General features: G+C 46.2%; 1 protein-coding gene across 1 annotated transcript in view; it reads right to left on the bottom strand.

The window, feature by feature from the left end:
- LOC140203406 (uncharacterized) overlaps positions 1-24444 on the bottom strand; it is a 136222-nt gene that overhangs the window by 70142 nt on the left and 41636 nt on the right. The window contains exon 5 of the mRNA XM_072269468.1: positions 13275-13490. Within this exon, the coding sequence (XP_072125569.1) occupies positions 13275-13490 (216 nt within the window). The remainder of the gene's footprint in view (positions 1-13274; positions 13491-24444) is intronic.

Here is a 24444-nt window from a genome sequence, read left to right as displayed (position 1 = left end):
CTCTGATCTGACCCGGTGAAATGCTCTCACAGACTCTGATCTGACACGGTGATGTAATACTGTCACAGACTCTGACCTGACATGGTGATGTAATCATATCACAGACTCTGACAGGACACGGTGATGTAATCCTGTCACAGACTCTGACAGGACACGGTGATGTAATCCTGTCACAGACTCTGACAGGACACGGTGTTGTAATCCTGCCACAGGCTCTGACTGGACACGGTGATGTAATCCTGTCACAGACTCTGACCTGACACGGTGATGTAATCCTGTCACAGGCTCTGACAGGACACGGTGTTGTAATCCTGTCACAGACTCTGACCTGACACGGTGATTTAATCCTGTCACAGACTCTGACAGGACACGGTGATGTAATCCTTTCACAGATCCTGACCGGACACGGTGATGTAATTCTTCACAGACTCTGACCTGACACGGTGATGTAATCATATCTCAGGCTCTGTCAGGACAGGGTGATGTACTCCTGTCACTGACTCTGACCTGAGACGGTGATGTAATCCTGTCACAGGCTCTGACAGGACACAGTGATGTAATCCTGTCACAGGCTCTGACAGGAAATGGTGAAATCCTTTTGCAGACTCTGACCTGACATGGTGAAATCCTGTCACAGACTCTGACAGGATACGGTGATGTAATCCTGTCACACACTCTGACAGGTCACGGTGATGTAATCCTGTCACAGACTCTGACAGGACACGGTGATGTAATCCTGTCACACACTCTGACAGTTCACGCTGATGTAATCCTGTCACAGACTCTGACCTGACACGGTGATGCAATCCTGTCACAGACTCTGACATGACACAGTGATGTAATCCGGTCACAGGCTCTGACAGGAAACGGTGATGTAATCCTGTCACAGACCCTGACCTGACACGGTGATGTAATCCTGTCACAAACTCTGACCTGAGACGGTGATGTAATCCTGTCACAGGCTCTGACAGCACATGGTGATGTAATCCTGTCACAGACTCTGACAGGAAATAGTGAAATCCTTTCGCAGACTCTGACCTGACACGGTGAAATCCTGTCACAGACTCTGACAGGATACGGTGATGTAATCCTGTCACACACTCTGACATGACACGGTGATGCAATCCTGTCACAGACTCTGACCTGACACTGTGATGTAATCATATCACAGGCTCTGTCAGGACACGGTGATGTAATCCTGTCACAGACTTTGAACTGACATGGTGATGTAATCCGGTCAGAGGCTCTGACAGGACATGGTGATGTAATCCTGTCACAGACTCTGACCTGACACGGTGATGTAATCATATCGCAGGCTCTGACAGGACACGGTGAAATCCTTTCACAGACTCTGATCTGACCCGGTGAAATGCTCTCACAGACTCTGATCTGACACGGTGATGTAATACTGTCACAGACTCTGACCTGACACGGTGATGTAATCATATCACAGGCTGTGTCAGGACACGGTGATGTAACTCTGTCACAGTCTCTGACCTGACACGGTGATGTAATCCTGCCACAGGCTCTGACAGGACACGGTGTTGTAATCCTGTCACAGACTCTGACCTGACACGGTGATTTAATCCTGTCACAGACTCTGACAGGACACGGTGATGTAATCCTTTCACAGATCCTGACAGGACACGGTGATGTAATCCTTCACAGACTCTGACCTGAGATGGTGATGTAATCCTGTCACAGGCTCTGACAGGACACAGTGATGTAATCCTGTCACAGGCTATGACAGCACACGGTGATGTAATCCTGTCACAGACCCTGACCTGACACGGTGATGTAATCCTGTCACAAACTCTGACCTGAGATGGTAATGTAATCCTGTCACAGACTCTGACATGACACGGTGATATAATCCTGTCACAGCCTCTGACCTGACACGGTGATGTAATCCTGTCACAGACTCTGACCTGACACAGTGATGTAATCGTGTCACACACTCTGACAGGTCACGCTGATGTAATCCTGTCACAGGCTCTGACAGGAAACGGTGATGTTATCCTGTCTCAGTCTCTGACCTTACACGGTGATGTAATCCTGTTTCAGACTCTGTAAAAGACACGGTGCTGTAATCCCATAAAAGACTCTGACATGACACGGTGATTTAAACCTGTCGCAGACTCTGACAGGGCACAATGATGTAATCCTTTCACAGACTCTGACAGGACACGGTGATGTAATCCTGTCACAGACTCTGACCTGACATGGTGATGTAATCCTCAGGACACGGTGATGTAATCCTGTCACAGACTCTGACAGGACACGTTGGTGTAATCCTGTCACAGACTCTGACAAGATACCGTGATATCCTGTCACAGACTCTGACCTGACATGGTGATGTAATCCTGTCACAGGATCTGATAGGACACGGTGATGTAATGCTGTCACAGGCTCTGACAGGACACGGTGATGTAATCCTGTCACAGGCTCTGACAGGACACAGTGATGTAATCCTGTCACAGACTCTGACCTGACACGGTGATGTAATCCTGTGACATACTCTGACAGGACACAGTGACGTAATCCTGTCACAGACTCTGACATGAAATGGTGATATAATCCTGTCACAAACTCTGACATGACACGGTGATGTAATCCTTTCACAGACTCTGACAGGACACGGTGATATAATCCTGTCACAGACTCTGACCTGACATGGTGATGTAATCCTGCCACAGGCTCTGACAGGACACGGTGATGTAATCCTCTGACAGGACACGGTGAAATCCTTTCACAGACTCTGACCTGACCCGGTGAAATGCTCTCACAGACTCTGATCTGACACGGTGATGTAATCCTGTCACAGACTCTGACCTGACATGGTGATGTAATCCTGCCACAGGCTCTGACAGGACACGGTGATGTAATCCTCTGACAGGACACGGTGAAATCCTTTCACAGACTCTGACCTGACCCGGTGAAATGCTCTCACAGACTCTGATCTGACACGGTGATGTAATACTGTCACAGACTCTGACCTGACACGGTGATGTAATCATATCACAGTCTGTGTCAGGACACGGTGATGTAACCCTGTCACAGTCTCTGACCTGACACGGTGATGTAATCCTGTCACAGGCTCTGACAGGAAACGGTGATGTAATCCTGTCTCAGTCTCTGACCTGACACGGTGATGTAATCCTGTTTCAGACTCTGTAAAAGACACGGTGGTGTAATCCCATAACAGACTCTGACATGACACGGTGATTTAATCCTGTCACAGACTCTGACAAGGCACAATGATGTAATCCTGTCACAGACTCTGACAGGACACGGTGATGTAATCCTGTCACAGACTCTGACCTGACATGGTGATGTAATCCTGTCACAGACTAGGACAGGACACGGTGATGTAATCCTGTCACAGACTCTGACAGGACACGTTGGTGTAATCCTGTCACAGACTCTGACAAGATACCGCGATATCCTGTCACAGACTTAGACCTGACATGGTGATGTAATCCTGTCACAGGATCTGATAGAACACGGTGATGTAATCCTGTCACAGGCTCTGACTGGACACGGTGATGTAATCCTGTCACAGACTCTGACCTGACACGGTGATGTAATCCTGTCACAGACTCTGACCTGACACGGTGATGTAATCCTGTGACATACTCTGACAGGACATGGTGATGTAATCCTGTCACAGACTCTGACCTGACACGATGATGTAATCCTGTCACAGACTCTGACCTGAGATGGTGATGTAATCCTTTCACAGACTCAGACAGGTCAGGGTGATGTAATCCTGTCACAGGCTCTGACCTGACATGGTGATGTAATCCTGTCACAGGCTCTGACAGGATACGGTGATATCCTGTCACAGACTCTGATATGACACGGTGAAATGCTCTCACAGACTCTGATCTGACACGGTGATGTAATACTGTCACAGACTCTGACCTGACACGGTGATGTAATCCTGTCACAGACTCTGACCTGACACGGTGATGTAATCCTGTCACAGGCTCTGACAGGACACGGTGTTGTAATCCTGTCACAGACTCTGACCTGACACGGTGATTTAATCCTGTCACAGACTCTGACCTGACACGGTGATGTAATCATATCTCAGGCTCTGTCAGGACAGGGTGATGTACTCCTGTCACTGACTCTGACCTGAGACGGTGATGTAATCCTGTCACAGGCTCTGACAGGACACAGTGATGTAATCCTGTCACAGGCTCTGACAGGAAATGGTGAAATCCTTTCGCAGACTCTGACCTGACATGGTGAAATCCTGTCACAGACTCTGACAGGATACGGTGATGTAATCCTGTCACACACTCTGACAGGTCACGGTGATGTAATCCTGTCACAGACTCTGACAGGACACGGTGATGTAATCCTGTCACACACTCTGACAGTTCACGCTGATGTAATCCTGTCACAGACTCTGACCTGACACGGTGATGCAATCCTGTCACAGACTCTGACCTGACACAGTGATGTAATCCGGTCACAGGCTCTGACAGGAAACGGTGATGTAATCCTGTCACAGGCTCTGACAGGACACGGTAATGGAATCTTGTCACTGACTCTGTCCTGGCACGGTGATGTAATCCTGTCACAGGCTCTGACAGGAAACGGTGATGTAATCCTGTCTCAGTCTCTGACCTGACACGGTGATGTAATCCTGTTTCAGACTCTGTAAAAGACACGGTGCTGTAATCCCATAACAGACTCTGACATGACACTGTGATTTAATCCTGTCACAGACTCTGACAAGGCACAATGATGTAATCCTGTCACAGACTCTGACAGGACACGGTGATGTAATCCTGTCACAGACTCTGACCTGACATGGTGATGTAATCCTGTCACAGACTCGGACAGGACACGGTGATGTAATCCTGTCACAGACTCTGACAGGACACGTTGGTGTAATCCTGTCACAGACTCTGACAAGAAACCGGATATCCTGTCACAGACTTAGACCTGACATGGTGATGTAATCCTGTCACAGGATCTGATAGAACACGGTGATGTAATCCTGTCACAGGCTCTGACTGGACACGGTGATGTAATCCTGTCACAGGCTCTGACAGGACACGGTGATGTAATCCTGTCACAGACTCTGACCTGACACGGTGATGTAATCCTGTGACATACTCTGACAGGACACGGTGACGTAATCCTGTCACAGACTCTGACATGAAACGGTGATGTAATCATATCGCAGGCTCTGTCATGACACGGTGATGTAATCCTGTCACAGACTCTGACCTGACACGGTGATGTAATCCTGCCACAGGCTCTGACAGGACACGGTGATGTAATCCTCTGACAGGACACGATGAAATCCTTTCACAGACTCTGACCTGACCCGGTGAAATGCTCTCACAGACTCTGATCTGACATGGTGTTGTAATCCTGTCAGAGACTCTGACCTGACACGGTGAAATGCTCTCACAGACTCTGATCTGACACGGTGATGTAATACTGTCACAGACTCTGACCTGACACGGTGATGTAATCCTGTCACAGACTCTGACCTGACACTGTGATGTAATCCTGCCACAGGCTCTGACAGGACACGGTGTTGTAATCCTGTCACAGACTCTGACCTGACACGGTGATGTAATCCTGTCACAGACTCTGACAGGATACGGTGATGTAATTCTTTCACAGATCCTGACGGGACACGGTGATGTAATCCTTCACAGACTCTGACCTGACACGGTGATGTAATCCTGTCAGAGACTCTGACCTGACACGGTGATGTAATCCTGTCAGAAACTCTGACCTGAGACGGTGATGTAATCCTGTCACAGGCTCTGACAGGACACGGTGATGTAATCCTGTCACACACTCTGACCTGACACTGTGATGTAATCATATCACAGGCTCTGTCAGGACACGGTGATGTAATCCTGTCACAGACCCTGACCTGACACGGTGATGTAATCCTGTCACAAACTCTGACCTGAGATGGTAATGTATCCTGTCACAGACTCTGACATGACACTGTGATATAATCCTGTCACAACCTCTGACCTGACACGGTGATATAATCCTGTCACAGATCCTGACGACTCTGACCTGACACGGTGATGTAATCATATCGCAGGCTCTGTCAGGACACGGTGATGTAATCCTGCCACAGGCTCTGACAGGACACGCTGAAATCCTTTCACAGACTCTGATCTGACCCGGTGAAATGCTCTCACAGACTCTGATCTGACACGGTGATGTAATACTGTCACAGACTCTGACCTGACATGGTGATGTAATCATATCACAGACTCTGACAGGACACGGTGATGTAATCCTGTCACAGACTCTGACAGGACACGGTGATGTAATCCTGTCACAGACTCTGACAGGACACGGTGTTGTAATCCTGCCACAGGCTCTGACTGGACACGGTGATGTAATCCTGTCACAGACTCTGACCTGACACGGTGATGTAATCCTGTCACAGGCTCTGACAGGACACGGTGTTGTAATCCTGTCACAGACTCTGACCTGACACGGTGATTTAATCCTGTCACAGACTCTGACAGGACACGGTGATGTAATCCTTTCACAGATCCTGACCGGACACGGTGATGTAATTCTTCACAGACTCTGACCTGACACGGTGATGTAATCATATCTCAGGCTCTGTCAGGACAGGGTGATGTACTCCTGTCACTGACTCTGACCTGAGACGGTGATGTAATCCTGTCACAGGCTCTGACAGGACACAGTGATGTAATCCTGTCACAGGCTCTGACAGGAAATGGTGAAATCCTTTTGCAGACTCTGACCTGACATGGTGAAATCCTGTCACAGACTCTGACAGGATACGGTGATGTAATCCTGTCACACACTCTGACAGGTCACGGTGATGTAATCCTGTCACAGACTCTGACAGGACACGGTGATGTAATCCTGTCACACACTCTGACAGTTCACGCTGATGTAATCCTGTCACAGACTCTGACCTGACACGGTGATGCAATCCTGTCACAGACTCTGACATGACACAGTGATGTAATCCGGTCACAGGCTCTGACAGGAAACGGTGATGTAATCCTGTCACAGACCCTGACCTGACACGGTGATGTAATCCTGTCACAAACTCTGACCTGAGACGGTGATGTAATCCTGTCACAGGCTCTGACAGCACATGGTGATGTAATCCTGTCACAGACTCTGACAGGAAATAGTGAAATCCTTTCGCAGACTCTGACCTGACACGGTGAAATCCTGTCACAGACTCTGACAGGATACGGTGATGTAATCCTGTCACACACTCTGACAGGTCACGGTGATGTAATCCTGTCACAGACTCTGACATGACACGGTGATGCAATCCTGTCACAGACTCTGACCTGACACTGTGATGTAATCATATCACAGGCTCTGTCAGGACACGGTGATGTAATCCTGTCACAGACTTTGAACTGACATGGTGATGTAATCCGGTCAGAGGCTCTGACAGGACATGGTGATGTAATCCTGTCACAGACTCTGACCTGACACGGTGATGTAATCATATCGCAGGCTCTGACAGGACACGGTGAAATCCTTTCACAGACTCTGATCTGACCCGGTGAAATGCTCTCACAGACTCTGATCTGACACGGTGATGTAATACTGTCACAGACTCTGACCTGACACGGTGATGTAATCATATCACAGGCTGTGTCAGGACACGGTGATGTAACTCTGTCACAGTCTCTGACCTGACACGGTGATGTAATCCTGCCACAGGCTCTGACAGGACACGGTGTTGTAATCCTGTCACAGACTCTGACCTGACACGGTGATTTAATCCTGTCACAGACTCTGACAGGACACGGTGATGTAATCCTTTCACAGATCCTGACAGGACACGGTGATGTAATCCTTCACAGACTCTGACCTGAGATGGTGATGTAATCCTGTCACAGGCTCTGACAGGACACAGTGATGTAATCCTGTCACAGGCTATGACAGCACACGGTGATGTAATCCTGTCACAGACCCTGACCTGACACGGTGATGTAATCCTGTCACAAACTCTGACCTGAGATGGTAATGTAATCCTGTCACAGACTCTGACATGACACGGTGATATAATCCTGTCACAGCCTCTGACCTGACACGGTGATGTAATCCTGTCACAGACTCTGACCTGACACAGTGATGTAATCGTGTCACACACTCTGACAGGTCACGCTGATGTAATCCTGTCACAGGCTCTGACAGGAAACGGTGATGTTATCCTGTCTCAGTCTCTGACCTTACACGGTGATGTAATCCTGTTTCAGACTCTGTAAAAGACACGGTGCTGTAATCCCATAAAAGACTCTGACATGACACGGTGATTTAAACCTGTCGCAGACTCTGACAGGGCACAATGATGTAATCCTTTCACAGACTCTGACAGGACACGGTGATGTAATCCTGTCACAGACTCTGACCTGACATGGTGATGTAATCCTCAGGACACGGTGATGTAATCCTGTCACAGACTCTGACAGGACACGTTGGTGTAATCCTGTCACAGACTCTGACAAGATACCGTGATATCCTGTCACAGACTCTGACCTGACATGGTGATGTAATCCTGTCACAGGATCTGATAGGACACGGTGATGTAATGCTGTCACAGGCTCTGACAGGACACGGTGATGTAATCCTGTCACAGGCTCTGACAGGACACAGTGATGTAATCCTGTCACAGACTCTGACCTGACACGGTGATGTAATCCTGTGACATACTCTGACAGGACACAGTGACGTAATCCTGTCACAGACTCTGACATGAAATGGTGATATAATCCTGTCACAAACTCTGACATGACACGGTGATGTAATCCTTTCACAGACTCTGACAGGACACGGTGATATAATCCTGTCACAGACTCTGACCTGACATGGTGATGTAATCCTGCCACAGGCTCTGACAGGACACGGTGATGTAATCCTCTGACAGGACACGGTGAAATCCTTTCACAGACTCTGACCTGACCCGGTGAAATGCTCTCACAGACTCTGATCTGACACGGTGATGTAATCCTGTCACAGACTCTGACCTGACATGGTGATGTAATCCTGCCACAGGCTCTGACAGGACACGGTGATGTAATCCTCTGACAGGACACGGTGAAATCCTTTCACAGACTCTGACCTGACCCGGTGAAATGCTCTCACAGACTCTGATCTGACACGGTGATGTAATACTGTCACAGACTCTGACCTGACACGGTGATGTAATCATATCACAGTCTGTGTCAGGACACGGTGATGTAACCCTGTCACAGTCTCTGACCTGACACGGTGATGTAATCCTGTCACAGGCTCTGACAGGACACGGTGATGTAATCCTGTCACAGACTCTGACAGGACACGTTGGTGTAATCCTGTCACAGACTCTGACAAGATACCGCGATATCCTGTCACAGACTTAGACCTGACATGGTGATGTAATCCTGTCACAGGATCTGATAGAACACGGTGATGTAATCCTGTCACAGGCTCTGACTGGACACGGTGATGTAATCCTGTCACAGACTCTGACCTGACACGGTGATGTAATCCTGTGACATACTCTGACAGGACATGGTGATGTAATCCTGTCACAGGCTCTGACAGGACATGGTGATGTAATCCTGTCACAGGCTCTGACAGGACACGGTGATGTAATCCTGTCACAGACTCTGACCTGACACGATGATGTAATCCTGTCACAGACTCTGACCTGAGATGGTGATGTAATCCTTTCACAGACTCTGACAGGTCAGGGTGATGTAATCCTGTCACAGGCTCTGACCTGACATGGTGATGTAATCCTGTCACAGGCTCTGACAGGATACGGTGATATCCTGTCACAGACTCTGATATGACACGGTGATGGAATCCTGTCACAGGCTCTGACCTGATACGGTGATGTAATCCTGTCACAGACTCTGACCTGACACGGTGATGTAATCCTGTCACAGACTCTGACCTGACACGGTGATGTAATCCTGTGACATACTCTGACAGGACATGGTGATGTAATCCTGTCACAGGCTCTGACAGGACATGGTGATGTAATCCTGTCACAGGCTCTGACAGGACACGGTGATGTAATCCTGTCACAGACTCTGACCTGACACGATGATGTAATCCTGTCACAGACTCTGACCTGAGATGGTGATGTAATCCTTTCACAGACTCTGACAGGTCAGGGTGATGTAATCCTGTCACAGGCTCTGACCTGACATGGTGATGTAATCCTGTCACAGGCTCTGACAGGATACGGTGATATCCTGTCACAGACTCTGATATGACACGGTGATGGAATCCTGTCACAGGCTCTGACCTGATACGGTGATGTAATCCTGTCACAGACTCTGACCTGACACGGTGATGTAATCCTGTCACAGACTCTGACAGGACACGGTGATGTAATCCTCTCCCAGGCTCTGAGCTGACACTGTGATGTAATCCTGTCACAGACTCTGACCTGACCAGTGATGTAATCCTGTCACAGAGCCTGACAGGACACAGTGATTTAATCCAGTCACAGGCTCTGACCTGACACGGTGATGTAATCCTGTCACAGACTCTGACAGGACACGGTGATGTAATCCTCTCCCAGGCTCTGAGCTGACACTGTGATGTAATCCTGTCACAGACTCTGACATGACACGGTGATTTAATCCTGTCACAGTCTCTGACCTGACATGGTGATGTAATCCTGTCACAGACTCTGACAGGACACGGTGAAATCCTGTCACAGACCCTGATCTGGCACGGTGATGTAATCCTGTCACAGTCTCTGACCTGACCAGTGATGTAATCCTGTCACAGAGCCTGACAGGACACAGTGATTTAATCCAGTCACAGGCTCTGACCTGACACGGTGATGTAATCCTGTCACAGACTCTGACAGGACACGGTGAAATCCTGTCACAGACCCTGATCTGGCACGGTGATGTAATCCAGTCACAGGCTCTGACCTGACACGGTGATGTAATCCTGTCACAGACTCTGACAGGACACGGTGAAATCCTGTCACAGACCCTGATCTGGCACGGTGATGTAATCCTGTCGCAGGCGCTGACCTGACATGTCAACAGTTACCTTGCTCCCACTAATGCTGCTTGACGTGCAGAGTGCTTCCAGCAGACATTTTTTGGCTGTTCCTCTTCAGTTTCTGGTCAATGCGGTTCACAGGACAGTATTGAACAAGGATTTGTCAGTGATAATGATGTAGAATGACAAATATTATAGGTAAACACTCAATAAAATTAGTCATTACTTGGCACTTTGACCCATTTTATATGTTGCACGTGAGCATGATCTGTTTCATTATCTATCTACATGCTGCATTATCTACCTGGTATAGTTATTAGAAATGGAAGGAAAGCCATGGAACTCAGCCTATTGTGGCAGAAGTGCCTCCTTGTTCTCATTTCCTGTTGTATGGTAATCTATTCTGACTGATTTAACCTCTGAAAGGAATTAACTTTCCTCTCCAAGCCTTTGTCTTTGAGATATTACAGACAAAAGTTTGGCTTTGTGTCTTCATCCCCATTTGAATTGTTCATAAGATCTTAAGACATGGGAGCAGAATTTGGCTATTCAGGCCATCAATTCTGCTCCACCATTTGATCATGGCTGATCCATTTCCCTCTCAATCCCAATCTTCTGCCTTCTCCCCATAACCTTTCACTAATCAAGAACCTATCAACTTCTGCCTTAAATGTATCCAGTAACCTGGCCTCCACAGCCACCTATGGCAAGAATTCCACAGATTCAGTGCCCTCTGGCAAAAAAAAAAAATTCCTCCTCATCTCTGTTCTAAATGGATATCCTTCTATTTTGAGGCTGTGCCCTCTGGTCCTAGACTCTCCAACCAAAGGGAACATCCTCCTCATATCCATTTTATCGAGGGCTTTTAACATTCAATAGGTTTCAATGACATACCCTGCTCCCACATTCTTATAAATTCTAGTGTGCACAGGCCCAGAGCCTTCAATTGCTGCTCACATTATAACCCTTTCATTCTCAAAATCATTCTCATGAACCTCCAATGTCAGCGTATCCTTTCTCAGGTAAGGGGCCCAAACCTGCTCTCATTACCCCGATTGAGGCCTCATTAGTGCCTATACAGCCTCAGTAGTACATGCTTGCCTTAATACCCCGAGTGAGGCCTCATTAGGGCCTATACAGCCTCAGCAGTACACCCTTGCTTTTATATTCTGGTTTCTTGAAATGATTGTTAACATTGCATTCGCCTTTCTCATCACCAATTCAACCTACAAATTAACCTTTAGGGAATCCTGCACAAGGACTCGCAAATTCCTTTGTGCCTCAGAATTTTGAATTGTCTCCCCATTTAGAAAACAGACTGTGCTTTTGTTCCTTTGACCAAAATGCATGACCATATATGACACTTGCTGATACTGTATTCCATCTGCCCATTCTCCTAATCTAAATCCTTCTGCAGCCTTTCTGCTTCCTCAACACTACCTGCGCCTCCCACTATCTTCATGTTTTCCACAAACGTGGTCACAAAGCCACCAATTTCATCATCTACATCATTGGCGTACAACGTAAAAAGAATCGGTCCCAAGACAGGCCCCCCATGGAACATCACTGGTCTTCAGCAGCCAACCGGAAAAGGTTCCCTTTATTCCCACTCTTTGCCTCTTGCCAACCAGCCAATGCTCTATCCATGCCAGTACCTTTCTTGTAATATCCTGTCCTTTTGAAGAATTTAGGAAACCCCATTCCATATATTGTATTTATATCACATTACAGTTTTGGAACTTTCAGGAAAAATTGTAAAATTTGAAAACATTTGAATGGTGAAAATTTTGTTAAGAGACGAGATAGTGGGCTGGCAGCTAATCTGTTCCCAGCAGGCAAGGCACTTTAAAAACAAGACTGAGAATCTCTCAAGCTATTTGTTTATGGATTTAATTCCTTTTGGCTCAGGGTGCAGGCTTCTGAAAACATAACAACATAGGGACAGTGATAGTATCATTGCGGCACTCCTGGAACAGGACATCAACACTCACCAAACTTGCTATCAGAAGCCATACCTGCTTCCTCCACCCTCACCACTGCCCGTTCTGTCAGGCACCTGATCCGGAGCAGCAAACCCAGGCCAGCAGTAAGCTGTTTGTCACTGGACAGGGTGGCAACTTAATTGTGCTGATTTTGTCTTTTGAGTTTGTCTGGTCAAAGTTGCACCCCCTACAACACCTGCATTCCCTTCCACCCCACAACAAATCTGCCTGCCAAAATCTGCCAGTTTCAATGTAATCACTTTGCAGCTTACTGACCTTCTGATGGGGGACCCATCTTGTGACTGGAAGCAGCAGTGTCACATTTGAAAATATTTCTTCTTTTGACAGTGTAAACCAGCAGTATCAGAAATAGACATATAACAACGAAGAGACTTGCTGCCAGGAACACGAAGATGAGGATATTATAGCTGTCTTCATTGGGTAGGCAGTATTTGAGACTGGCTGGGGTGTCTTGACTTGAGCTTGTGATCTCTTTTAAGCAAAAAAAAAATTAATGAACTTATAATTCATAAATTATCATTCATAAGAATAATCCCAAAATAAGTAGCATAAAAAGATAATTTTTGGAGAGTTGTTTGTTGTGATTTAGTTGGTTGTAAAGGGGGGACGTATGGATGCTGCCACTTCAGTGCACCTGAATCTTCATACACCATCTAAATACATACCTACCTTCTCTCCCTCTGAGAGCAGGGAAGTATTGTGAAAAGAGCTAGTAGGTTGGGCGAAACTAAGTTTTATGACCTTGCCCTTAAGTACTTGGAAGAGCTAGCAATGTCAGTTTAGTATACTTCTTTCCAGGTTTGAAACAGTAACTTTGGCTGTTTACCTTTTGGAATGAGTTTGGAATGGAATGTGTTCTTTTCTTTGCAGGGACTCGTGCTACGTTAACCTTTTATCACCTTATTTGAGCTGTGCCTCAATTCCAGTTACCTGAGTATGAGGCTGTCGTGGAAGACAATTTCATGCGTAGTTTGCTTTCTGCATCCAGTGCGTTTATACCCACCATTGTCTCAGAACTAGGTCTTTAGGCCATCCCATTCTCACATTACCCTGTCAGGTTTGACTTGAGGTGGGTGCCTTCATTTCACTGCAATTGCTGTGACATAGCTCTTTTATCTTTTGTTGTCTGACCCAATATTAGCTTCATAACCAAGATTTTTGAAACTTATCTTTTTAAGTTCACAGCTAACCCTAACTCTATCTTACCAAATGCAATCAAGAGCATCAGTCATTCTGCAGCTTGCAGCTGAATCAAAGTATAGAGAACATTCTCTCCACTTTGTCTGAGTTGAAGAGATGACAGCCGCAAAGTTTATTCCATATTGGTCAATCTATTGCTACTAGTAAAAGTCCATTCCTGTCTTTCTAACCTGCTTCCTGCATTTGCAGATGATCAACATGAGGGTCCTTGTTAACGTCCAAAGGTTCCAGCAGGATGATTTCCTTCAGGTCCTAGGGAGATGCTTAAAGCTACTTGCAGTGCAGTAAGAAATTAACAACACCTTCAAGTAACTGAAGAGCAATGCTTGAAATACAGATGAGAAATTCTGGCATTTTTGCACAAATGTAGTCCTGTAGACTTTTTGAGCAGCGACCAATCAGAGATCCAAAGCATGAGAAGACATAGCTCACTCAGGATCGCCAGTCAGCTCATGACAAGTTTGGTGTTTGGAGCAGCAGCCAATCAGCAGTCAGGATTGATTGGCAAGTTAAGCAGACTTTGCCGGAGTGGACAGTGTTAGAATGGGAATTTTGAGACTTTAGCTCTTTGAGGCTTCAGCAAGGAGAGGCTTAAGTGAGAGAAAGTGAAAAAGCTGTAGGTAGATTTTTTTCCCAGTTTCTTTATATCTGCTCAGTTCAAACAGTGGAGGTGCCAGGCAGGATAGTTGAATGCTCCTCTTGCGGGACGTGGGAAGGCAGGGAGACCTCCAGTGTCCCTGACGTCTACAACTGTGAGAAGTGCATCTAGTTGCAGCTCCTAACACTCTGTGTTAAGGAGTTGGAACTGGATGAAGTCTGAGTTCATTCAGGAGGCTGTGGGAATGATAAATAGGATGTATAGAGAGGAAGTTACACCCAAGGAGCAGGACGCAGAAGACTGATAGTCAGGAAGGGGAAAGGGACTAGACAGCCAGTGCTCTCCAGAGCACTCCGGTGGCCAACCCCCTCAACAGCAGGTACTGCTGGGGGGGGGGGGGGGGTAGGGGGGTGATGACCTAGCAGAGCAAAGTCACAGTGGTCAGGTCTCTGGCACTGAGTCTGCCTCTGAGACTCAGAAGGGAATTGGGGAAAAGAAGCAAGCTGTGATGTTAGAGGATTATTTGGTTAGGGGAACAGACTGGAGGCTCTGTGGACAAGAGTGAGATTCCCGGATGGTATGTTGCCTCACAGGGTATCTTGGATTGAGCCCTCAGCATTCTTAAGTGGAAGGGTGATGGTCTATGTGGGTACCAGTGACAGGGGTAGGACGAGTGATGAGGTTCTACACAGGGAGTTCAGGGAGTTAGGTGCTAAATTCAAGGGCAGGACCTCTAGAATTGTGAATTTCTACCTTTGAGGCCAGAAAAAGGAAGATTATACAGTTTAACACGTGGCTCAGGAGATGGCGTAGGAGGGAGGTGCCACTGGGGTCTCTTCCACAGAAGGTGGAACCTGTACGGTAGAGACTGTTTGCATCTGAACTGGTAGGGTAGGGGACTAATATCCCAGTGGGAAGGTTTGCTAGTGCAGCATGGGGGTGGGGAGTGGGGGGGAAGGTAGTTTAAACCAGTGTTGCAAGGGGATGGGAACCAGAATGTCAAAACACTTACTGGAGAGGTGTAAAGATCATGGACAAAGTCCGGAATCAAAAGGTTGAGCCTGCTGATACTTAAGTTCTGAGCTACATATACTTCAACGCAAGGAGTATCGTAGGAAAGGCGGATGAAGTATTGCAGGAAAGGCGGAGGAGCTCAGGATTTGGATCAACACATGGAATTATGATGTTGTAGCCTTTACTGAGACTTGGTTGCAGGAGGGGCAGGACTGGCAGCTCAATATTCTGGGGTTCTGTTGTTTTAGACGCGACAAAGTGGGAGGGATTAAAGGGGGAGGGGTGGCATTACTAATCAGGGATAATGTCACGGCATTGCCCAGTCAGGAGAACTGGCCTAGTGAGACGTTGTGGGTGGAACTGAGGAATAACAAAGGTAAGACTACATTACTAGATCACCCAACAAACCACAGGATTTAGAGGAACAAATCTGTAGAGATCGCAGACTGCTGCAAGAAACACAAGGTTGTTATGGTAGGTGATTTTAATTTTCTACATATTGACTAGGAATCCCATACTGTAAATAGACTAGGAGGGACAGAGCTTGTCAAATATGTTCAGAAAAGTTTTCTTCATTAGTATATAGAAGACCCAGTGAGAGAGTGTGCAATACTTGATCTGCTATTAGGGAATGAGACAGGGCAGGTGACAAGTTTGTGTGGAGGATCTCTTTGCATCTAGTGATCATAATGCCATTAGTTTCAAAGTAAATATGCAAAAAGATAGGTCTGGTTCACGGATTGAGATTCTAGTTTGGAGAAAGGCCAATTCTGATGGTATCAGAAAGTATCTGGTAAGTGTGGATTGGGACAGGCTGTTTTCTGGCAAAGGTGAGTGAGTGGGAGGCCTTCAAAAGTAAAATTTTGAGAGTACAAAGCTTGTACATGCCTTTCAAAATGAAAGGTAAAATAACAGGTTTAGGGAAGCTTTGTTTTCCCAAGGCCCTGGTTAAGGAAAAAAGAGTACATAGCAGGTATAGGCAAGTAGGAACAAATTATATGCTTCTGGAATATAAGAAATGCAAGAGGACACTTAAGAAAGAAATCAGGAGGGCTAAAAGAAGGCAGGAGGTTGCCCCAGCAGACAGGGTGAAGGAGGATCCTAGGGGATTCTACAGAAATGTTTAGAGCAAAAGTGCAAGGGAGAAGATTGGTCCTCCAGAAGACTGGAATGGTAATCTTTTCATGGATGCAAAAGAGATGGGGGAGGTCTTAAATGGATTTCTTGCATCTGTATTTACTCGGGAGACAGACACAGAGTCCATAGAAGTGAGGCAAAGCAGCAGTGATATCATGGACCCTATTCAGATTACAGGGGAGAAGGTGTTTGCTGTCTTGAGGCAAATCAGGTGGATAAATCCCCAGGGCCTAACAAGGTTTTCCCTCAGACCCTACGGGAGGCAAGCGCAGAAATTGCAGGGGCCCTAGCAGAGATATTAAAACGGCATTAGCACAGGTGAGTTACCAGAGGATTGGAGGATAGCTAATGTTGTTCCGCTGTTTAATAAAAGCTCTAAGAATAAACCAGGAAATTATAGACTGGTGAGGCTGACATCAGTAGTGGGGAAGCTATTGGAAGATATTCTAAGGGACTGGATATATGAGTATTTGGATAGACATAAATGTTGACTTTGCGGGAGAAGCCAGAGAGTGCTAGTAGATAGTTGTCTCTCTGACTGGAGGCCACAGGGATCGGTGCTGGGTCCTTTGTTGCTTGTCATCTATGTCAATGATCTGGATAATAGAACTGGTTCAGGAAACTTACCGGTGACACCAAGACTGGGGGTGCAGTGGACAGCGAGGAAGACTATCAGAGTTTACAGCAGGATCTGGACCAGCTGGAAAAATGGCAGATGGAATTTAATGCAGACAAGTGTGAGGTTTTGCAATTTGATAGGACCAACCAGGGTAGATCTTACACAGTGAGTGGTAGGGCACTGAGGAATGTGATAGAACAAAGGGATCTGGGAATACTGGTCCCTAATTCATTGAAAGTGGTGACATGGGTAGATAAGATTGTAAAGTAAGTTCTTGGTACATTGACCTTCATAAATCAAAGTATTGAGTACAGGGGATGGGACGTTATGTTGGATGCCTAATTTGGAGTATTGTGTGCAGTTTTGATTACCTACCTACAGGAAAGATGTAAATAAGATTGAAAGAGTACAAAGAAAATTTACAAGGATGTTGCTGGGACTGGAGGACCTGAATTATATGGAAAGAGTGAATAGGTTTATTCCTTGGAATGTAGAAGATTGATAGAGGTATACAAAATTGGGGGGTATAGATGAGGTAAATGCAAGCAGGCTGTTCCACTGGGGTTGGATGTGACTACAACTAGAGGTCATGGGTTAAGGGTGAAAGATGAAAATTTTAAGGGGAGCATGAGGGGAAACTTCTTCACTCAGAGGGTCATGAGAGTGTGGGATAAGCTGCCAGCTCAAGTGGTGCATGCAAGCTCAATTTCAAAGTTTAAGAGAAGTTTGGATAGTTATGTGGATGCTAGAGGTATGGAGGGCACTGGTTCTGATGCAGGTCGATGGGAGTAGACAATGTAAATAGCTTGGCATGGACTAGATGGGCCAAAGGGCCTGTTTCTGTGCACAATGACTTCCTTCAGCAATAGAATGTGTCCCGTCTTATGATGTTGTAAGTGTTTTTTCTCTAAGTACTCTTCCATTGATTATACATGACCTCACTTTCAAAGCAAAGGATATTTTTGTTACCAGACAGCACTTTAATGCCCTATGTCACTTCCGACAGTGTGAATTTACTGTCCCAATACAAAATTGCTGGTCCGAATAAAATGGCTGTCTTTCCAGGAAGAGAAAAATGTAATGTGTACAAAAGAAAATTCTTGTTATTTTATTGGATGTTAACAAAGGTGTTCCTATTTTTTTCCTCCCCAGAGTTTTGGTCCTGTGGCTCAGAGTACCTTCTGCCATGTACCGTAGGTCAACACATCACTGCAGCGAATGCACAGCTTCAGTCGAGACTACAGATTGTAGAGTGAGTCAGGTCCATCACGGGCACAATCCTCCACACCACTTCTTCAAAAGGGGTGCATCAAGAAGTGGGCATCCATCATTAAAGACCCACATCAGCTGGGACATGCCCTCTTCTCATTACTACCATCAGGGAGGAGGTACATGACCTGAAGGCCTACACTCAACATTTTGGGAGCAGTTTCTTCCCCTCTGCCATCCGATTACTGAACAGTCCGTGAAAACTACCCCATCATTCCTCTGCTTCCTCCTTTGCATTATAATTATGACATTTTGTCTTGCACTGTACTTCTGTCACAAAACAACATACAGTATACCAGTGATCAGCCTAGTTAAACATAGAAACATAGAAAACCTACAGCACAATACAGGCCCTTCAGCCCATAAAGCTGTGCCGAACATGTCCTTACCTTAGAACTACCTTGGCTTACCAATAGCCCTCTATTTTTCTAAGTTCCATGTAGCCATCCAGGAGCTTCTTAAAAGGCCCTATTGTTTCCGCTTCCACCACTGCCACCGGCAGCCCATTCCACGCATTCACCACTCTCTGCGTGTAAAAAAAAACTTATCCCTGACATCTCCTCTGTACCTACTTTTAAGCACCTTAAAACTGTGCCCTCTTGTGTTAGCCATTTCAGCCCTGGGAAAAAGTCTTTGACTATCTACATGATCGTTGCCTCTCATTATCTTGTACACCTCTATCATGTCACCTCTCATCCTCCGCCGCTCCAAGGAGAAAAGGCCAAGTTCACTCAACCTATTCTCATAAGACATGCTCCCCAATCCAGGCAACATACTTGTAAACGCAAACACGAGGAAATCTGCAGATGCTGGAATTTCAGGCAACACACATAAAAGTTGCCGTTGAACGCAGCAGGCCAGGCAGCATCTCTAGGAAGAGGTACAGTTGACATTTCAGGCCGAGACCCTTCTAGTCCTAACAAAGGGTCTCAGCCCAAAACGTCAACTGTACCTCTTCCTAGAGATGCTGCCTGGCCTGCTGTGTTCACCAGCAACTTTTGTGTGTTGCTTGAACATCCTTGTAAATCTCCTCTGCACCCTTTCTATGGTTTCCATGTCCTTCCTGTAGTGAGGCGACCAGAACTGAGCATAGTACTCCAAGTGGGGTCTAACCAGAGTCCTATAGAGCTGCAACATTACCTCTCGGTTCTTAAACTCAGTCCCATGATTGATGAAGGCCAATGCACCGTATGCCTTCTTAACCACAGGGTCAACCTGCATAGCAAATTTGAGTGTCCTATGGACTCACCCCAAGATCCCTCTGATCCTCCACACTGCCAAGAGTCTTACCATTAATGCTATATTCTGCCATCGTATTTGACGTCCCAAAATGAACCACCTCACACTTATCTGGGTTGAACTCCTTCTGCCACTTCTCAGCCCAGTTTTGCATCCTATCAATGTCCCGCTGTAACCTCTGACAGCCCTCCACACTATCCACAACACCCCCAACCTTTGTGTCATCAGCAAATTCACTAACCCATCCCTCCACTTCCTCATCCAGGTCATTTATAAAAATCATGAAGAGTAGGGGTCCTAGAACAGATCCCCGAGGCACACCACTGGTCACCGACCTCCACCCAGAATATGACCTGTCTACAACCACTCTTTGCCTTCCGTGGGCAAGCCAGTTCTGGATCCACAAGCAATGTCCCTTTGGATCTCATGCCTCCTTACTTTCTCAATAAGCCTTGCATATGGGGTACCTTATCAAATGCCTTGCTGAAATCTATATACACTACATCTATGGCTCCACCTTCATCAATGTGTTTAGTCACATCCTCAAAAAATTCAGCTCGTAAGGCACGATCTGCCTTTGACAAAGCCATGCTGATTACTCTTAATCATATTATGCCTCAGCAAATGTTCATAAATCCTGCGTCTCAGGATCTTCTCCATCAACTTACCAACCACTGAAGTAAGACTCACTGGTCTATAATTTCCTGGGCTATCTCTACTCACTTTTTTGAATAAGGGAACAACAACCGCAAACCTCCAATCCTTTGGAACCTCTCCCATCCCCATTGATGATGCAAAGATTATTGCCAGAGGCTCAGCAATCACCTCCCTCGCTTCCCACAGTAGCCTGGGGTACATCCAGTCCAGTTCTGGTGACTTATCCAACTTGATGCTTTCCAAAAGCTCCAGCACATCCTCTTCCTTAATAGTTACATGCTCAAGCTTTTCAGTCTGCTGCAAGTCATCCCTACAATCGCCAAGATCCTTTTCCGTAGTGAATACTGAAGCAAAGTATTCATTAAGTATCTCTGCTATCTCCTCCGGTTCCATACTCACTTTTCCACTGTCACACTTGATTGGTCCTGTTCTGTCACGTCTTATTCTCTTGCTGTTCACATACTTGTAGAATGCCTTGGGGTTTTCCTTAATCCTGTCTGCCAAGGCCTTCTCATGGCCCCTTCTGGCTCTCCTAATTTCCTTCTTAAACTCCTTCCTGCTGGCCTTATAATCTTCTAGATCTCTATCATTACCTAGTTTTTTGAACTTTTCATGAGTTCTTCTTTTCTTCTTGACTAGATTTACAACAGCCTTTGTACAGGGGGTTTCTGAAGGGGGAGAGTGAGCAGCCAGTTGTCTTGGTACATGTTGGTACCAATGACATAGATAGGACAAAGGAGGAGGTCCTGAAGAGAGATTTCCAGGAGTTAGGAAGGAAGCTGAGAAGCAGGACCTCCAGGGTAGTAATCTCGGGATTGCTACCTGTGCCACGTGCTAGCAAGGGCAAGAATAGTAGGATCAGGCAGATGAATGAGTGGCTGAGAGACTGGTGCAGGGGGCAGGGCTTCAGATTCTTGGATAATTGGGATCTCTTCTGGGGGAAGTATGACCTGTTCAAAAAGGACAGGTTACACCTGAACCCGAAGGGGACCAATATCCTGGCGGGAAAGTTTAATAGAGCTGTTAGGGAGGGTTTAAACTAATTTGGCAGGGGGATGGGAACCAGAATGACAGAGCAGAGGAAGGGGAAAACAGAAATAAATCTAAGATAGTGAGCAGTAAAGATGTCAGGAAAGCCAGGCAGGTGATGGGGCAAATTTGTAGCCCTTGGGATGAGTTGCAGTGCAATAAAGTTACAGTGAAATCAAAGCAAAAAGTATCAAATACTGGTCTTAAGGTGTTATACTTAAATGCCCGCAGCATAAGGAATAAGGTGGATGATCTTGTTGTACAGCTACAGATTGGCAGGTATGATATTGTGGCCATCACTGAGACCTGGCTAAAGGATGCATGTCTCTGGGAGCTGAACGTCCAAGGATACACGGTGTATCGGAAGGATAGGAAGGTAGGCAGAGGGGGAGGTGTAACTTTATTGGTAAGAAATGATACTAAATCATTAGAAAGAGGTGATATAGGATCGGAAGGTGCAGAATCTTGATGGGTTGAGCTAAGAAATAGCAGGGGTAAAAGGACCCTGATGGCAGTTATTTATAGGCCTCCAAACAGCTGCAGGGATGTGGACTACAAATTACAACTGGAAATAGAAAAGGCTTGTTAGAAGGACAGTGTTATGATAATTGTGGGGGTTTTTAACATGCGAGTGGATTGGGAAAATCAGGTCGGCACTGGATCTCAAGAGAGAGAATTTGTAGAATGTCTGCGAGATGGCTTTTTAGAACAGCTTGTTGTTGAGCCCACTAGGGGATCGGCTGTACTGGATTGGGTATTGTGTAATGAACCGGAGGTGATTAGAGAGATTGAGGTGAAGGAACCCTTAGGAGACAGTGATCATAACATGATTGAGTTCACTGTGAAATTTGAAAAAGAGAAGCCGAAATCTGATGTGTCAGTATTTCAGTGGAGTAAAGGAAATTACAGTGGCATGAGAGAGAAACTGGCCAAATTTGACTGGAAAGGGACACTGGCAGGGAAGATGGCACAGCAGCAGTGGCTGGAGTTTATGCGAGAAGTGAGGAAGGTGCAAGACAGGTATATTCCAAAAAAGAAGACATTTTCGAGTGGAAAGAGGATGCAACCGTGGTTGACGAGAAGTCAAAGCCAAAGTTAAAGCAAACGAGAGCGCATACAAGGAAGCAAAAATTAGTGGGAAGACAGAGGATTGGCAAGTTTTTAAAACCTTACAAAAGGAAACCAAGAAGGTCATTAAGAGGGCAAAGATTAACTATGAAAGGAAGCTAGCAAATAATATCAAAGAGGATACTAAAAGCTTTTTCAAGTATATAAAGAGTAAAAGACAGGTGAGAGTAGATATAGGACCGATAGAAAATGATGCTGGAGAAATTGTAATGAGAGATAAGGAGATGGCAGAGGAACTGAACAAGTATTTTGCATCAGTCTTCACTGAGGAAGACATCAGCAGTATACCGGACACTGAAGGGTGGCAGGGAAGAGAAGTGTGCGCAGTCACAATTACGACAGAGAAAGTACTCAGGAAGCTGAATAGTCTAAAGGTAGATAAATCTCCTGGACCAGATGGAATGCACCCTCGTGTTCTGAAGGAAGTAGCTGTGGAGATTGCGGAGGCATTAGCGATGATCTTTCAAAAGTCGATAGATTCTGGCATGATTCCGGAGGACTGGAAGATTGCAAATGTCACTCCGCTATTTAAGAAGGGGGCAAGGAAGCAAAAAGGAAATTACAGACCTGTTAGCTTGACATCGGTGGTTGGGAAGTTGTTGGAGTCGATTGTCAAGGATGAGGTTACAGAGTACCTGGAGGCATATGACAAGATAGGTAGAACTCAGCATGGATTCCTTAAAGGAAAATCCTGCCTGACAAACGTATTACAATTTTTTGAGGAAATTACCAGTAGGCTAGACAAGGGAGATGCAGTGGATGTTGTATATTTGGATTTTCAGAAGGCCGCTGACAAGGTGCCACACATGAGGCTAATTAACAAGATAAGAGCCCATGGAATTACGGGAAAGTTACATACGTGGATAGAGTGTTGGCTGTTTGGCAGGAAACAGAGAGTGGGAATAAAGGGATCCTATTCTGGTTGGCTGCCGGTTACCAGTGGTGTTCCACAGGGGTCCGTGTTGGGGCTGCTTCTTTTTACATTGTACATCAACGATTTGGATTATGGAATAGGTGGCTTTGTGGCTAAGTTTGCTGATGATACAAAGATAGGTGGAGGGGCCGGTAGTGCTGAGGAAACGGAGAGTCTGCAGAGAGACTTGGATAGATTGGAAGAATGGGCAGAGAAGTGGCAAATGAAGTACAGTGTTGGAAAGTGTATGGTTATGCACTTTGGCAGAAGAAATAAACAGGCAGACTATTATTTAAATGGGGAAAGAATTCAAAGTTCGGAGATGCAACGGGACTTGGGAGTCGTCGTACAGGATACCCTTAAAGTTAACCTCCAGGTTGAGTCAGTAGTGAAGAAGGCGAAAGCAATGTTGGCATTCATTTCTAGAGGAATAGAGTATAGGAGCAGGGATGTGATGTTGAGGCTCTATAAGGTGCTGGTGAGACCTCACTTGGAGTACTGTGGGCAGTTCTGGTCTCCTTATTTAAGAAGGTTGTGCTGATATCGGAGAGGGTACAGGGAAGATTCACTAGAATGATTCCGGGAATGAGAGGGTTAACATATGAGGAACGTTTGTCTGTTC

Source organism: Mobula birostris, chromosome 9, assembly GCF_030028105.1.
Source record: "Mobula birostris isolate sMobBir1 chromosome 9, sMobBir1.hap1, whole genome shotgun sequence".
NCBI classification, from domain to species: Eukaryota; Metazoa; Chordata; class Chondrichthyes; order Myliobatiformes; family Myliobatidae; genus Mobula; species Mobula birostris.
The sequence above is the reverse complement of the archived record's forward strand: the minus strand, read 5'-3'. Positions and strand labels throughout refer to the sequence as shown.